The 17,194-nt window shown below is 45.5% G+C and overlaps 2 protein-coding genes across 2 annotated transcripts; one reads left to right on the forward strand and one right to left on the reverse strand.

Annotated features, from left to right (window-relative positions):
• LOC125427722 lies at window positions 1–5,730 on the forward strand. Its single transcript, XM_048487274.1, has 4 exons — window positions 1–79; window positions 158–301; window positions 1,719–2,176; window positions 5,623–5,730. The coding sequence occupies exons 1-4, from the start codon at window positions 7–9 to the stop codon at window positions 5,728–5,730; spliced, it is 783 nt and encodes a 260-aa protein (XP_048343231.1). The 5' UTR covers window positions 1–6.
• LOC125430157 (zinc finger protein 436-like) lies at window positions 5,267–14,577 on the reverse strand. The gene is made up of 3 exons (XM_048491950.1): window positions 13,178–14,577; window positions 9,767–9,893; window positions 5,267–7,500 (listed from the first exon to the last, which is right to left on the reverse strand). The coding sequence occupies exons 1-3, from the start codon at window positions 13,532–13,534 to the stop codon at window positions 5,762–5,764; spliced, it is 2,223 nt and encodes a 740-aa protein (XP_048347907.1). The 5' UTR covers window positions 13,535–14,577; the 3' UTR covers window positions 5,267–5,761.
• Window positions 14,578–17,194: the final 2,617 nt, after the last annotated feature.

The following is a 17,194-nucleotide window of genomic DNA, read 5'->3' on the forward strand; positions in this document are numbered from 1 at the left end:
AGTGCAATGGGTGAAAAGCCAAAAAGATCTCAGTTTTATATTTTAAACATGGATCCTTTTCAGATCCCCGACAGGTCCGGTAAGATGCTTTTTCTATTCTTCTTATGGCAAAAGAGGGGTGGGTGGGTGTTGGAATATATATAATTTCCCATATTAGTTGCAGAGATTGAAGTGCTATCTGATGGGATCACCCAAAGCAGTCTTCAAAGTGGGACTCGGGGGTTAAACCAGCCAGGAGCTTTCCATGAGGGAGTATCTAGAAACTCCTATCCGTTAGAACCAGGTGGGTGTCAAAATGCTGGTAAGATTTTTTTAAACTATTTTGAAAGCCCATTTGTCTTCTATGCTGATTCTAAGCTGGAGTTAAAATATTCTACATACTGATTATAAGCAAGAGTTACAATACTCTATGCTTCAGCTGTCTTAGAAAAAAAAGTATACACTCCTGCTGTAATTTGGAAAAATGTAGCAAAAGTGGAATCTAGCAGTGTCTAACTCCACTCCACAGAGGGGGGGGGGGGAGAGAGAGAGAGAGTGCTGAATACACATGTTGTTCTACAGAGGGGGCAATGCATACCGGTAGGTGGTAATAAGTGTCTCTATTTTAAATTACTAGAAATTATCATCCAGAAGGTCAGACAGTCAGCATTTCCCCAAGATGCAGAGCCATCAACACATGCAGCTAACATGCTCAGTAAGTCCCCCCCCCCTTATAATTCTGAAATGTAACGAGTGCAGCAGCCCTGTAAAAAAATCAGCACATTATATAGCTAAATGGAGAAAGCGTTTCTTGGTGGTTTAGAATGTTTTTTAATGGATGTGTCTTGGGGAAGCCTCCGTGTGCCTTATTAAGGCTCCACCCTCCTTTTGCTGCAAAAACTAGCAAGCCCCCTGCTGGGGGAATCTCAGAGCTCGAACCTTTCTGTGGAGGGCAGGCTATGCATTAAAGGGGTTGTGGATGTGTCTTGGGAAGTCTCAGAGCTGTATATTTTACAATTATTAGAAGTGGTCATTAAAAACCCAGCCTTTCCTGGTACACCAGATATGTACAGGTCAAGAGTATGTGAGCAGCTTGGCCTAATAGGGCCACCACTGCTCTTGCTGCCCAAACTGTCATTCCCAATCAGCAACCTAAGGAAGCTGCTGGTAATTATTCTACTATGTGTTCAAAGGCACTTTGGGTGGGCGGGTGCGTTTTAGAGCTTCTCGGTGGTTGCCAGGCATTCCTGGAGATTCCTGGAGAAGTGAATAGAATGTTTTGGGGAGCGGGCGGGTGCGTTTTAGAGCTTCTCAGTGGTTGCCAGGCATTCCTGGAGATTCCTGGAGAAGTGAATAGAATGTTTTGGGGAGAGGGCAGGTGCATTTTAGAGCTTCTTGGTGGTTGCCAGGCATTCCTGGAGATTCCTGGAGAAGTGAATAGAATGTTTTTATGTAAAGTTATCAGTATATGAGCATAATTTCTCTCTGCAGCTGCAAGTTTAAGCGATATGCTTCATGTTTTGATATGTTTTCCTATTTTGTCTTCTTTTTTCACATTATTTAAATTCTTGTTATATTAAGGTTTGCTAACTGGGGTGCATAATTCATTTCATGCTTGTGTTTTCACCAATGCTGGCAGTTTTCTTTATGGGGTATTTTAGGTCTACAACATGTTAAAAATGTTGCGTGGATGTGTATATATAATTTTCTAACAAGGCCTGTGTTTATCCTGTTTTCAGATGCTGTATCTGATAGTAAAAGCAAGTTGAAGCGGACAAGGACCGATCAACAAGCAGCTGCTGGTGCTGGGGATGTAAAAGCCAAGAAGGCTCGTGTGGAGGACCCCACAAGGGAGATTCCTGATGCTGTGTTTCTTGAGACCTGTGCCAAGCTGCAACCCATTCTAGTAGCAAAACAAGAGAACGAAAAGATTATTGAAAAAGCAAAGGCTGCGATCAAAAGGCTGGAAGCCAGATCCCTCGAAGTGATGAGAAGCCATCTAGCGAATTACCTCGAAGTGATGAAAAGCCATCTAGCGAATAATAAAGCTGATAATGTTTATTTAGATTGCACAGCTAATGTAACACAGGTGGGTGCAGGTTTGCCACAGAATGCCCCACATGCTGATCCTGCACAGAGTCCCAAAAGTCAGTCATCGGGGTCTGATGGAGATGGGGATGGGGGGCCTGAATGCGGAGCAACTGAAGAAGAGGAGGAGGAGGAGGAGGAGGAGGAGGAGGAGGGTGGGGATGTTAATGCATCTCCCTTACAGGATGAGGAACAACCAGAAGTCTTTGTGGAAAGGGTGAGAACGTGGGAAAGGCCCTATGAAAATTTTAGAAGCCTATTGGTTAGTGAGGCATTCCGCTTGTTAATTTAGACAGGTTAACATCGTTGAGCCACGCTCTTGAAGCGCTTTCAAGAGGTGTTCAAACCGTTGTGAATGATATTAGCGGGAGAATTGAACCTGATGATTTTGTACAGTTACGATTGGGATGAAAAGGGGATATTCGTTTACGAAGGAAAGCCCGTACCCGGGACCCATATATTGGACCTCATCAGAAGCGTTACACAAGCACACGCCCCGACTTCTGCACGGCTCCCTAAAGGCTACGAGATGTTCATCGGTACATTGGCAGAACTAAACACACCCTCATCTGTAGCGGGCAGCAAAGCAACTAGAAAGCTGCTAGAAGATTTGAAAAGCTTTTCGCCACCACCCTCTGCCAAGAGAACGCCCGTCCAATCTTCCAAGAAAAAGAAGACGCACCTCTTTTGGCCCCTTCTAAAAGGAAAGCTGGGCTAACCCTTGGAAAATGGTTAACGGAATAATAAATTATTTTTAAAATTGGTACAGTGTCCTGGCTCTAATTTTACAAATGAGGCACGTGATAGCGCTTTTTTTTTTCCAAAGAGGGTTTTACTAGGGTGCACAGGAAACACAGGATTGTACAGGTCATAATCTGGTCTGTAAAGTTTTTGATCCCCTTCCAATTTTGTTCACAAAAGTCCTGACCATTCTGTCATTTTGCACAAGATCTGCTGAATACGTCTTCACAATCAAATCAAATGGCAGCCCCTTGCAGCGGTTGTACAGGAAGAACAGGCAGTGATGTCCGCAAGTAGTTGACGCGGGTCCCTGGAGTTTCTTCTGGTGAAAATAGATATCCTTAGAGTTTTTCTTTAAAAAAATCCATCACGGATTTTGGGGGTAGAGTAGACTGTAAGGTGGGTTTGCATAAGAGTAAAAAAATTCTACACGCTCATGATCGGGAAGGTGAATAGCCAACCAGTGCTCACCGGGGAAACTTGGAGGATCGGTGTTCACCACTAGACACGCTGGCCTCTGAGCCACTTTTTAGTCGGTAGCTGATCGCTGGCGAAAACTCCCAAGAAACTTTTCCTGGTCATGCGGTTGTTTAACAATGCCCGCGATAGCTGCACAGTATCCATTCTACGCGTGGTCAAACAGCACATTGCGGCTTTGATTGATTTCTATCACAGAATCAAACGCCGCGTACACAACCAGGTTGACTGGATAATAGGAAATGCTTGGCAAGAATACAAAGAAGAACAAGTCGCTGCTTTGTGATACGAATGCTTAATCCAGATGTGGCTGTAACAGCATGTATCTTGCATGCATAAACTCAGTACACTCAGATGAATGTAAGAAATGCTCCCGTTGAGACCAATGGTCCACCTCGTTCGGCATTCTCTGAAGCTGCTTCCTAGAACTAGATTTCAGAAGCTTACATGCTTTTTCTGTAGTCTTTATGGCTCATGGTTGGTAATGTTTGGTAGATTTATCTGCCATGAGGCTATAACCCCCTTTTGAAGCCATCTATGCTTGCAGCCATCACAATGCCCGCTGGCAGTGAATTCCTCAATTAAATTGCTCATTGAGTATCCAAGCGTTTCGTCTTGTCGATCCTGACCCTATTGCCCATCAAGTTTATTGGCTCGCCTCAAGCTCTTATATTATGGGAGCAGGAGAAAAAAATATTCACTCTTTCAACTTTCTCTGCCCCTTGTATAATTGTACATATCTGTAACACGTCTTCACTTAGCTGTCTTTTTTCTAAACTGAAAAGTCCCTATCCTAGTGATGGCGAACCTATGGCACGGGTGCCAGAGGTGGCACTCGGAGCCCTCTGTGGGCACACGCACAGAGTTCGTCATGTGGGGGGCAGAAAATCACCCCCCCACACACACACACACATCTAGGCTGGCCTGGGCCACTGAGCACAACGTGCGCGCACTGCAGTGATCAGGGAGGACTTGGCTGGCGAGCCTGGTGCCTATGCTCCAAGTAGCTGCTGCCCGAGGGGGGCGGGGGGGGGGGGCGCAGAGAAGGCAGAGATGCTAGAGAGGCACAGAGCGGTGCACATGAGACTTGCTGGAGGCTTGAGCAGACTGGCCCCTGCTCGAGCGGGTGGGGCACAGGAAGAGGGAGCCAGCCGTTTTTTTCTAAACTAAAACCTCAGCATTCAGGTTAAATTGCCGGGTTGGCACTTTGCGATACATAAGTGGGGTTTGGGTTGCAATTTAGGCACTCGGTCTCAAAAAGGTTCGCCATCACTGCCCTATCCTCATGAAAAAGACAGGGTCAGCCCCTTTATCACCTTTGTTGCCTGCTTCTGCACTTTTTCCCGCTCTGCAATCTCTTTTTTTTCTTTCAAATTTGGTGACCAGAATTGTACGCAGCATTGCACATCAGATTACACCACAGATTTTAATATGGGCTGTTTTATTCTCAGTTATTTTCCAAATATGTATTACTTTTCCCCTTTACGGCAGCACACTGAATTGACATTTTCCTCAAGCTGTCCACGACAAGCCCCAAGATACTCCAGGTTGTTTTAATACCAAATGTAGCAAGTCAAATATACCCGAAAGGAAGACTGATTTTCCCCGTCAAAGTTATTAATTCCCATAAACAGTTATATACAATATATATTTTTTAAAAAAATGGCATCTAACCATTTTTTAAAGAGGTTGTCTTACATGCAGGGATATCATCCTTCCAGGTAAATTTGGTAGGATACTTTCACCCCTGAGTACAGCTGTTCTTCTTTGATAGGATTAACACAGACCCAGCAACAAGGATCATGTTCATTTTGTGATGATCACCTGGGATTTATGGAAATAACTGTGGGTCCAAATACTTACAAAGGTTTTCAGACGCAGTGAAAACAAATGCTACTTTCATCAGCATCAAGCTTCCTGTTCCCTGAGCCTCAGTCTGAACCGTGTATCCAATCTTAAGCAAAAGTCGTTACCATCCCCAGAAACTGAATCTGGAGTTTATTTATTAACATTCTACATCTTACGTTTCTATCTCCAAAGAGGATTCGAGGGGGCTTACATATGCTCCCCGCTGAACCCCCCAACAATACAAAAGCAGTATTAAAGATAAAAACATTAAAACCAATTACCAGCACGATGGCATAAAACCTGCATAAAAACATACAAGAGCAAACCTGCGTGTCGTACCCAGTCGAGGCCATGGGACAATATTAAAAAAAGGGGTACCCAGCTGGCCTGGCATAAAAAGCCCGGCAGAACAACTCTGTTTTACAGGCCATGTGGAACTGAGACAGACTCCACAGGGCCTGGATGTCCTCAGGGAGTACGTTCCACCAGGCCGGAGCCAGGGCCGTAAAAGCCCTGGTCCGTGTCGATGCCAGCCAGACATCCTTGGGGCCGGGGACCACCAACAGATTCACCTCTGCAGAGCAGAGGGGTCTTTGAGAGCAATAAGGGAAGAGTTGAAGGGGCAGCTTCAGGGGCTCATTTTTCTCTTGACCTCCAGTGATGGCCACAGTCCGGCTATGACATTAGCCTGCACACCTTTTCTAACCACCTTGGCTCCAATAGCCCTGATATCATTGTAATGCTGCAACATCTGGGCCTTGGTATTCCTGGATGTGAACTCCAAATCTGAGATTCGATGCTCAGCATCATCAGTGCAGCCAAAAAGGTTCCCCAGGGTATTCTGGATGCTAGCCATCATGGGGTGCATCCAGAACAACTCCGACTTAATTTGCTCCATGTCTGTAAGCAGCTGCTTCACCATCTCCATTAACTCAGCAGCCGTTTTGTCTGGAAGTAAAGGAGATGGAGCTCTTTGCCCAGGTTTTGCTTCCCTGGAATCTGTGGAGGAAGCCGCCTCTGAGGTTTCTATGTGTGTCTCTGTTTCCATTTGGAGAGTTTCATGGGACTGGGTATTTATATTTATAGAACCATGTTTCCAGAGTGCCCCCAGTCCTGTCTGCAGCTTAGGTAACCTGCCCCTCAATTTTCTGGAGGCCCACCAGTTCTTCAAATTCAGATGTTTTTGTAGCTTCCCTCCTGGGTGCAGTCTCTGATGTTTCCTCAGGACAGATCCAGCAGACATGTTTCTCCTACTACATTTTCTTTTTCTGTCGGATTTTCTGTGTTTTATCAAAACAGACACACTGTCAGAATTTTCCCCAGAATCAGAGCAGTTGGTCTGTGTGGTAGAAGCTGAACTTGGAATGAACAGTTTCTTAAGACTGGAGCCTTCAGGCAAATTTTCTCCCTGACCATTTTTTTGAATATTGTGGTATTCTGAAGATTTCTCAGGTTCGGGGCCTGTAAGCTGGGGATCTGGTGTTGGCTGAGCATCAAATAAAAGAATGCCTGTAGTTAGTTCCAGCAAACCATTGCCAGACAGAACAGATTCCTCTTCTCCTCCTTCCTTCCCTGGGATACTGATCTGCTCGCTGTCCAGAATTATGGTCTTCTGACTATTTAGTGCTGCAGTCCCATTCACACCTATTTGGGAGTAAGTGCTATTCAGGTCATTGAGTGAATAAATATTTATAGGCTTCAGCTGCGAGTTTTTCTCAGCACCCTGGGAAATATCTTCCACTGATATAAACAATGTTTCCTCAGGTAGGGCCACACATTCAAAGTCATCCTCTGTGTAGATATTCTGTTCATGAGGAAGTGTTATGGATTCACCCTGGTCCTCACCATCAACAGCTATGCATGGAGTCTCTCGACCTGGCCTACTATCCCGATGGTCCCTCAAATCTTCCCTGAAAGGAATAAAATTCTCTTCCATTCTAGGGTTGTTTGACTGCTGCCTCTCCAATTCCTTCTGGTCCTCCTTCATTAAATTTTCCGCAGGATCCTGAGGGATTTTTCTCTCTGAGGATTCCTGTAGCTCCCCAGATAATATTGCGGGTTCAGGATCTTCCTCTCTGTGGCTTTTCCTGCTACCAACAAGTGAGGAGGGTTCGTCTTCTTTTCCACAACCACTATACACACACCTGGTCTCCAGATCTAATTCCGCATCTCTGGTTGTTTCCTTCAAATCGCTAACATCTTTTTCCTCTGAACTGCTTTCTGGTTGCCTTTCCAGAGGGTTCTCCTTAAATGAGTTTTCCTTGAAGCCCCAGGATATTTCCTTGTTGGATATTTCCAGCAATTCTGCCATAGGTTCAGGAGTTTCCTGCTGGGAGTCTTCCTCTCCTTTGCTGCCCATCTCCACACCTGCTGAACCAAAGGGGAGGGGGGTCATTCTCTAAGTCAACAAAGTTAACTTTGCACACATGTAATAAAGCCTTTCCTTTACTAATAAGACCATTTAGCACTATTTAGTAACTGTATACATATCTTCATTAGATGCCTTAGACCCGTGGTGGCGAACCTTTTGGCACTCCAGATGTTATGGACTACAATTCCCATCAGCCCCTGCCAGCATGGCCAATTGGCTATGCTGGCAGGGGTTGATATGAAATTGGTAATCCATCAACATCTGGAATATAAAGACCACTCCCTCATATAACTTAGACAATGAACAATATGTTTATAAAAACAAAACCACCCACTAGACTTAGCATGTGCTTCATTGTATTGGGATTTACCTCTTATTTTTGTTATTCTATTCTATGTAGGTAACTGTACTATGTCTATTTGTTGTACACCGCCCGGAGCCCCTTGGGATAGGGCGGTATAAAAATCCAAAGAATGAATGAATGAATGAATGAATGAATGAATGAATGAATGAATGAATGAATGAATGACTAACTCACTCTTGAAGTTTATCCTTACAATATGCCTGTGAGGTAGGCTAGCCAAGAGGATGACCAGCCAAAGGTCAACCAATGACCTCCATGTCAAGTGTGTGTGTGTGGATTTTCTTTCATGGAATTCCAAGTGGTTTACCTCTTTAACCTCTATTTAAATGACACTGTTTTTCCTGGTGAATCTTTCAACTCTCTGCACCTATCCAGCAGATCTATCTCAGATTCGTTCGATGCAAACAATGCTGTGCTGTTATCTTGGAGTGGGTTAAGGCGACTGCTGAATGCTTTTGCACATTATTGTTCAAACAAGTCCTTGGATATCTATTACCAAAAGACCAAAGTTGTTTTTTTTTTGCAAAGGTGCCCCATCACATCATTTACCTTGGCTCATAATGGCTAGCTGATTGAGTAGGTGAACACCTTTTCGCTGTCTTGGCTTCATTTCTTATAATCTGTCCTGAACAAGGTCTGCTACTAAAAAGTCAGCATCAATGCACTGTTCAGCCCTCCTGAAATTCTTTCAGACCTCAGGCAGTGACTGCCTGTTGCTTTTGGTGTCTTTAAGGCTAAGATAATTCCTATTCTATTATATGGAGTATCAGTGACCATTGCTGAGGTCAATGGAAGGTATGACTCACGCTTAAAACCCTTCCTACATTCGCTGTCAAACATCCCTAAGTGTGTACCTGGCCCAGCTATTTTTCTAGAATTTGCTGAACCATCACTGGAGGCTAAGGCCTGGATAGCAATACGTTCTTTTATATTAAACAGCTGCCATTCATCAGACTGTTGCCTATCCATACTACCTGGCCAAAGATGGCTTTTAAAGTCAATATTGAAAACTCTACCTGCATGTTGTAAGTTTCTACCGGCTCCCAAATATAGAATACTATTTCTAAGACATGGCGATATGGGTGGGGTTGAGGGTGCTTGGAGGCAGCAGGAAATCTTGCTGCCTCGCCGTTTTGGTGCGCCTCGACCCCGTCACTGACATGGGTGGGGCCAGGGGTTCTCGAAGACAATGAGGCAGCAGGACTTGAGAGACAACTTGGAGACAATGAGGCACCATGTCAGTGATACATGGACGGGATCAAGGCATGCGAAAACGATGAGGCAGCAGGACTTCCTGGTCACGTGGGGGGCGATTTTGCACCCCCCACGTGACCAGAAGAGTGGCATCCGGGGACAAGGGGTACCCTTGACTTTTAATGTCATTATTTTCTAGATTTTAATTGTATAATCCCGCATATTAATAATTGTACATAAGCTTTATAAAACTGTAAATGTAAATCCTTTATTGAACTGTGTAGAGATGAGATTTTACGTTGTTTATAAATGAACCTTTCTCCTTTTGCTCGTGACTTGCTGATCTATTAGCATAAAAGAAATAGAGGTTTAATTCTATATTATTTACCAGATTATGTTATTTAGCTTCATGCCCTGAAAAACTTCCCCTGCCCGTTTCTACACAACAAGACCCTTTAAAGGAACAGGACATCATTCCCCCCCCCCCCCCCCGCCCTGCTGTCAGCCCTCTTATAGCACCCATCCATTCATCAATGATCTGGAGTGGGCAGCTTGCCAGCTGAAAGGGCTTGATAGGTCCTGAAAGATTGGGACACCATCTCTTGACCTATCTGCAAAGAATCCTGATAAAATGAGTGCACACTATTTTTTCAATGCCTTAGAGCCCAGAGCAGGATTTTCTAGGAACCAAGAAGGACCCGTACTCAGCCAAGCCACGTTATCATAATTCTGTTGCATCACACTCCAGTACAGAGTTTTTTCCTCCAGGTTCAGCAAAGCCCATTCCTCCTCCAAGAAACGTATAGACACATCTTCAAAGGTGATTGAGTCCTGAAACAACCAGAAGGAAGTTGCATTAACACATTTGGAGGTGTAATTTCCAAGCAAATCTCAGGTCAGCGATGGATCAGTTGTACAGTTTTGGGCAAATCCACTGTCCTTCAGCCTCAGTTTCCAATCTGATAAATGGGTATAATTAAGGCACCATGCACACACCCCCTGTAGAGAGAGATTAAAATAGTGGCTGCCCTTCTTAGCCTGACCCAAAGAAGGTGAATATAAAAGTACACATTTTAAAGCAAAAATCTGTAATCAACCCCACACAATTATCAGTAATTCTATTGCCATCTAGACATTAGTGCTAGACAATAAGACTAGACCTTCTACACTACTGTTACCAGTGACAGAGAACAGATGGAACGCATGTCTGGTGGGGCCCACTAATTCAGCTTTAAGAACAGATTGGACAGAGATTTCTGGTCAGGGCCCAGATTGCGGAGACCTGAAAAACACCTCTATGCTGCCTTGAGTTTCACACTGACAAAAAAAAGTGGGATATAAAGGGTAAATAAGTATGGAAGTGAGGTCAAATAAATAGCATTCTAGTGAATGATGCAAGTGGGCTATGAATAAAAGTGTGAAGTTTGTGCAGGAAGGAGCCTTGGGCAGGACACCACACTCGGTGCAAAGCTTCCTGCTCAGGCTGGTCTCCAGAAGTGCCTCTAAGAAATGCATGACAAACAAGTGAAGCTCTTCCCACCCTCAAAAGCTCCATCTGTGGCCTCTTCCATGAGTTGTTTACAAGGACTCTTGCCACCATATGCTCTTTTCCTTTGAACTTTGCATGTTTTTTTTTTCCTCCGTTTGGTTCTGGAAACATTTAAGAACATAAGAACCAGCCTGCTGGATCAGACCAGAGCCCAGCACTCTGCTACTCACAGTGGCCCACCAGGTGCCTTTGGGAGCTCACATGCAGGATGTGAAAGCAATGGCCTTCTGCTGCTGCTGCTCCTGAGCACCTGGTCTGCTAAGGCATTTGCAATCTGAGATCAAGGAGGATCAAGATTGGTAGCCATAGATCGACTTCTCCTCCATAAATCTGTCCAAGCCCTTTTTAAAGCTATCCAGGTTAGTGGCCATCACCACCTCCTGTGGCAGCATATTCCAAACACCAATCACACGTTGTGTGGCGAAGAGTGCTTTCCTTTATTGAATCCTAATTCTTCCCCCCAGCATTTTTATGAATGCCCCCTGGTTCTAGTATTGTGAGGAAGAGAGAAAAATTTATTCCTGTCACCATCTTCTACCCCATGTATAATTTTATATACTTCAATCATTATCCCCCCCTCAGGCGTCTCCTCACCAAACTAAAGAGCCCCAAATGCCTTTGCAGCCTCTCCTCATAAGGAAGGTGCTCCAATCCTTCAATCATCCCTCGTTGCCCCTTCTCTGCACTTTTTTTAATCTCTTGACGATATCCTTTTTTGAGATGTGGCAACCAGAACTGAACTTACTGATTACTCCAAAGATGCGGAATTAAGCACCGTATGTTTTTTATATAAGGGCATGACAATCCCTTGCAGTTTTGTTTATCCAAGCTCCTTTCCTAATTATCCCCAGCATAGAAGTTTGCCTTTTTTTCACAGCTGCCATGCATTGAGTTGACATTTCCCAGGGAACTATCAACTAAGGCAGCCCAAATCCCTTTTCCCTGGCCTGTGACTGATAGCTACTGACCCTGTAAGTATTGTATGTGAAGTTTGGATTTTTTGCCCCTATGTGCATCACTTTACATTTTGCTACATTGAACTGCATTTGCCATTTCTTAGCCCACTCACCTAATTTATCAAGGTCCGCTTGGAGCTCTTCGCAATCCTTTGTGGTTCTCACCACACTACATAATTTGGTATCATCTGCAAACTTGGCCACCACACTACCCACCCCTACTTCTATTTTCCCTTCATGTTTCCTCCTTTGTTTTCCCAAGCACTTTTACCATGATTTTTCCCCTTCCTATTTCTGAGCCAGCTTCCCTTGAGCTTCCAGTCATGTTGAAACAGTCTTTATATCTTCACCCCATTAAATACCTGGCCTTTAGCCATGCCCCCAGCCTCCCCTTCAGCCATTTTCTGCTCCCCTTCATCCTCCATTTTAAAAAGGAATTTTTAACATTTTTTCTCTTTACCATATGGAACTAGCTAGGAAACCTTGAGGCAAAGATAAGAATGGGGTGATTAGATCCACTCTGTCAGTTTCACAGAGAGCTTGTGATATTAATGTTCAGGTACAGATACAAGGAAGCAGGGGACATTAGATCAGCTTTGTCAATTTCACATGGGACCAGCCAGGTAACTTTAAGGGTAAGATACAATGTCTGCAATCAGGAGAGATGAAATTAACAAGAGATGTTGACTTTGCAGCGGAAATTGACAAGGGACTGCTGTGGTAATCATTGTGCTTTACAACAACTCTAATTTGGCTGAAAAATGTGTGTTGGGGTGGGTAGGATTAAGTACATGTTCCTGCTCCTTCAGGTAATGGGGCCTTCTCCAGTAGGGGTTGTTCGTGTTGGTGGGCTGGGGGGGGGGGGGTTGGCTTCCACTTTGTGTGGATAGTTCTCAGTGGTAGAAATGAAGGCTGAGACTTTTTTAAAAAAAATGCCACTTCAATACAACTGGACAATAATGCTAGAATGCCTGCGCAAAATAAAAAATGGAGGAGGGTTGTTCTTCTATGCCCTGCCCCCCCTTTCCTTAGTGCAGGCTGGAGAAGCGGCCTGTTCCCTTCAGGCTGAAAACGGCCTGGTGGGAACTACACTTCCCATGAGACCCTGGGGTTCGCAAGGTCTCCTGGGAACTGTAGTTCCCACCAGGCCGTTTTTAGCCTGAAGGGAACATGCCGCTTCTCCAGCCTGCACTGTTTCACGATGGTAAGTGGGGGGCGGGGCCATTTTCCGCCCCAGGCACGTGCCCGGTGCAATGAGCACCCCCGGCCCACTAGTAGCTCTGACTCTGCAGGAGTCCCATCGGGGGGAGGGGGGGAGAAGCTGGTTCACTTTAGCTGGGGATGGGCTGTCATAACTTCTGGTACCTGGACTCCCTTTGAATTAAACCTGCTGACCACCTGAGCCTTTGAGAAGTGCTTTCCAGAGACCTTCCCCCACCCGCAATGACTTGAGGCTGTTGTTTCCAGATAACTAAGCCCCGACACATGATTCTTTGCCATTCCTGCTCCCAGTTCAGAAGCGAACAGGCCAATGCCGACCACAAGCACCACAAAACCTCTGAAAGACTCATTCAACACACAGAGCCATTAAATGCTGTCAAAACACATACCTTCTGCAGTTCCTGACTAGCTCCAGAGGGTTCCTGTTCGCTCACGTAGGTCTCAGCCAGCTGAACTGCCTCCGTGCTGCTGCTCGGCTCCTGGGCTTTCACCCAGGCCTGCAAGGCCACCGGAAGCACTGCCAGGAACTGTTCCAAGATGACCATGTCCACAATCTGGTCCTTGTCGTGCTCCTGAGGACACAACCATTGCCGGGCTGCCTCACTTATGCAGGACAAAATCTCCTGGGGATTTGCTCCAGGTGGGACGGCGCCCGAGCGAAACCTCTGCCTCCCAGCTTCCTGGGTGGCCTGGGGGAGGGTTGAATGGGATGCTTGGGGCTCCTCACAGAGCATGGGAGTGGCCATGACATCACCATCCTCTAATTTCTCTGAGCGCTCAAGAGAGTTTGGAGGAATTATAGAGAGTGATGAGGATGGATCCGTAGCAACTGACTTGGCCTCAGTGGCAGACGATGCTTGCGAAGGACACGTACCTTGGCGGGATGCTGCATAGATGTACTATACAAACTCAAATGCTGCATAAGCAGTTGGCTTCAAAGTTAGCTTTTTCACATTTTGGAAACCTGGTTTCCTGCTGGGAACTGTTTCCGATAGCCCCCCAGAATTTGGCAAGACCGCTTCGTGGGTCAGTTGCGGGCCAGAAGGGATTGTTGTCATCTCTCTGCTGCCCTCTGTTCTCTTGGCTTCTCTGGGAAGGTGATTATGGTCTGAGAACTTGATGACACGGTCATCATAGGTGTGGGCTCTCCCTGGGCAGCGGTTTCTGTGGTAGTTTGCACATTTCCACACGGTTTTGTTCTTAAACACACGCTCCTTTGTAAACAGGTATCCTTTATGCAGCAGCTGATCTCGCCCTTTCTTACTCTTCAAATACTGCAGGGGCATTTTTTCAAAAGAACCGGGGATCAGGTTTGGGGATCTATTAAAAAAGACTGACAGCAAAGTTGTAATGAAAGAAAAATGAAGAACCCAGAGAAGGAGACGCTCACCGAGGTGGTGCTGCCAAGTAATACTTTCTCTGAGAGATCTTCAGGGTGCTGGGAAGAGATCCTTCAACATTACAGGGCAGGAAAGAGGACCTCCTTTCCCGAGATCGTCTTTTTGGTGATTATACTCACATCTTAATGATCCGCAAACGTTTTGTTCTCAAGTACTTGTTAGGGGATCCGCCCAAACTGAGTAGGTAATATCTGCCTTTGGGAAGCCTTCACGGCTCCTCCAAGTCCAAGCTGACAACGGGTGGATTCCTTTCCTTGTTAAATCCCAGATTCCACTTGCCAGGCGTCACTTCGCAGGAGGCTCCGGATTTCCAGATGTTATAAGCGCTTCCTCAGTCTGTTGACAGGAAATGGGTGACTATCAGAGCCTGCGAAGCGGTTCTCACTCCGGTCAGCTCCCAGCGCAAATGGCTGCGAGGAAGCCAATCCGATTCTTGGAGGCAGTCTCTGTTGAGCCACGCCCCCTGATTGCACCAATCCCAGCAACGAAGAGCGAGTCCCCGCCAGATTGCCATTTCTCCCAGCAAAGCGCATGAGACAGACAGAGGAAAAAGGCCGACCACTTTCCCCCTAGTGGGCGAATCAAGACCTTTAACGTCGTTCCGGTGGAAAACGAAACTAACCGGATCACGTGACCAAGGGAGACTTCTTGTAAGAAAACTTTTTTTGGTCTGTTTGCCGGTGGGCGGGAGAGATGGCTCAGGCAGGGCGAGTATTGACGCGTGCACATGCACACGCATCCCACAACCCCTCGCATCTCCTCCCTTTGGGTTTAAAGTGTATTAGCCTTTGGCTCATTAGAAGCATATTCGAAAACTTCAAATGAGGAAGTGCAGGGTTGGCTTGTACAGGAAAGCAATTAGCAAACATTCCTAGGTTTGGGTGCTGTGTGGTTTCCGGGCTGTATGGCCATGTTCTAGCAGCATTCTCCCCTGACGTTTCGCCTGCATCTGCGGCTGGCATCTTCAGAACACGGCCATGCAGCCCGGAAACCACACAGCGCCCAAGTGATTCCGGCCGTGAAAGCCTTCGACAATACATACAAGATCACAATTCATTCATAACCTCCAATTGGGAGTCCACTTACTATCCTCATGGATTCATGAATGAATTGCGATCTTGGGACGCATATTATTCCAACGAAGTTTTTCCATCTACGAGGGATAGTATTCCAATGCGGATGTGGCAACAACAGAAAGCTGTTGGTTTCTTGACTTCCCCGCAAGGATATGGTCACTTTCATTTCGAACTTAGCACTGGCACTTTATTACTATCTACATTGATGTGATATAGGTTACGGATCATGATAGACTTGTATGTTTTTGTATGTCGTAGTAGTAATAAGTTTGAATATTTATTTATGAAATATACACATGAATAATTGCATTTATGAGAAAGTATAGCTAATGAATTGCACTGATAAAACTGATGGTATTATTGACTGTTTAATTGCATTATATAGTGTCCAAGCATGGTGTGCTATATTGTTGGATCGATTTGATATTGAGCCCTGACATGGATCATCCCAGCTAAGCCAGTGTTGTCAGACTTGGAACCTAAGCAGGATTGGCCCTGGTTAGTACTTACATAGAAGACCGCCACAGAAGTGCAGGGTTGGTTTGTACAGGAAAGCAATTAGTAAAGCTCCCTGGTTTGTTTTGTTTCACCTTGAAGATTCTATGTGTTGCCATAAATTGGCTGCAATTTAATAGCACTTTCCACCACTAGTACGCTCTGCTAAAACCAAAGAACTAGTTAGTCATGACTACTTTAAGTCTAATGGTACTTAACACAGTTCTTTTCAGATAGATTGGGACCTAATGGGGGAAGTATGGCATGGTGGAAGGGGTACCTTACTGTGTGGAAGTTCTACCTTAGAGCTAGTGTTAAACTGGACATTTTCAAGCCCACAAGTTGCTCCATCCTTTTACAAAAACCCTTACTGTTTAAAAATGTGATCTTCAAATTTCAGCCCATCTAGGAGTCTGGCAGCATCTCCAAGGCCTGCACCAGTGAATAATAATACCAACCTCTTCCACCAAAGCTGAAAGGGAAGGTGACTAGGCTTGCAAAGGGAAGAACACAAGAAAAAACTTGTCCTCTTAATGCAATGGGGAAAAGAGAACTGAGGAGATTGCTTCCTCTTCTTCTGCCCTCTTGACTGTTTCAGTGGGAAATGTTCCCATCTTCAACTTGAGGGGGAGGGAAAGGGAGCATTCTGGAACAGTATACAGAGAAAAGCTTGTCACTCTCCTGTGTGGCAGGGCTGCGCACACCCAGTCCCAAGAGGGACTGCACATAAGTCCATGAAGATGAAGAAAGACTTCTCTCAGGTCACCAAATGAGCTTCAGGGCTGATCAGGGTCTACACTAGGGTGGCGCCGCAGCTGCTTACCAGAAGCAAACAATACCAGCATTCGCTCTCCTCTCCCCCCAACTCCACCAGACCACTTTTTTTTCCTGCAAGCCCTGGCTTTCTTGGGCCCAACAGCTCTGGGAAGTCTACAGTGACGTCCCTGGAGATTGAAGAAAATGGAAGCAGAGATAGGAGAGCACTTTACTGCCTGGATCCTTGCAACTCGTGCAAAGCTCACTCCTCTAGAAATGGCTGTCTGTAGCCACCCAAAGTAGCAGTAGGAGGCTGAAGTGGGCTACAGGCATACAATGTTGTCTCTGAAACCCCAAGGACTGCGCTATGTACACGTTTCCACTCGCTAAAGCAATGGCTTCCAGTCGATTTCCTCAAGCTGGAGGGTTACCGGTATTTGCTTTGTTTTCATTGTAGCCCTATTGTTAACATGCAGTATGTCTGCTCATTGATAAACACAAGCAGAGTTTGGTTTGCACTGCATCAGCTATACAAGGTTGGGGTTGCTCCCGCTGGTTTTCTAATTTAGGCCTACCTTGTGAGTCTTACTTGCAACTATCGAGGACTGACTAATTGCCTTCAACAATTAAATTTTCATCCCAGAAACATGATGTAATGACATCTTGATCTTTGTTGGCT

The sequence above is a fragment of the Sphaerodactylus townsendi genome, linkage group LG03 (assembly GCF_021028975.2).
Source record: "Sphaerodactylus townsendi isolate TG3544 linkage group LG03, MPM_Stown_v2.3, whole genome shotgun sequence".
In the NCBI taxonomy this organism is placed as follows: Eukaryota; Metazoa; Chordata; class Lepidosauria; order Squamata; family Sphaerodactylidae; genus Sphaerodactylus; species Sphaerodactylus townsendi.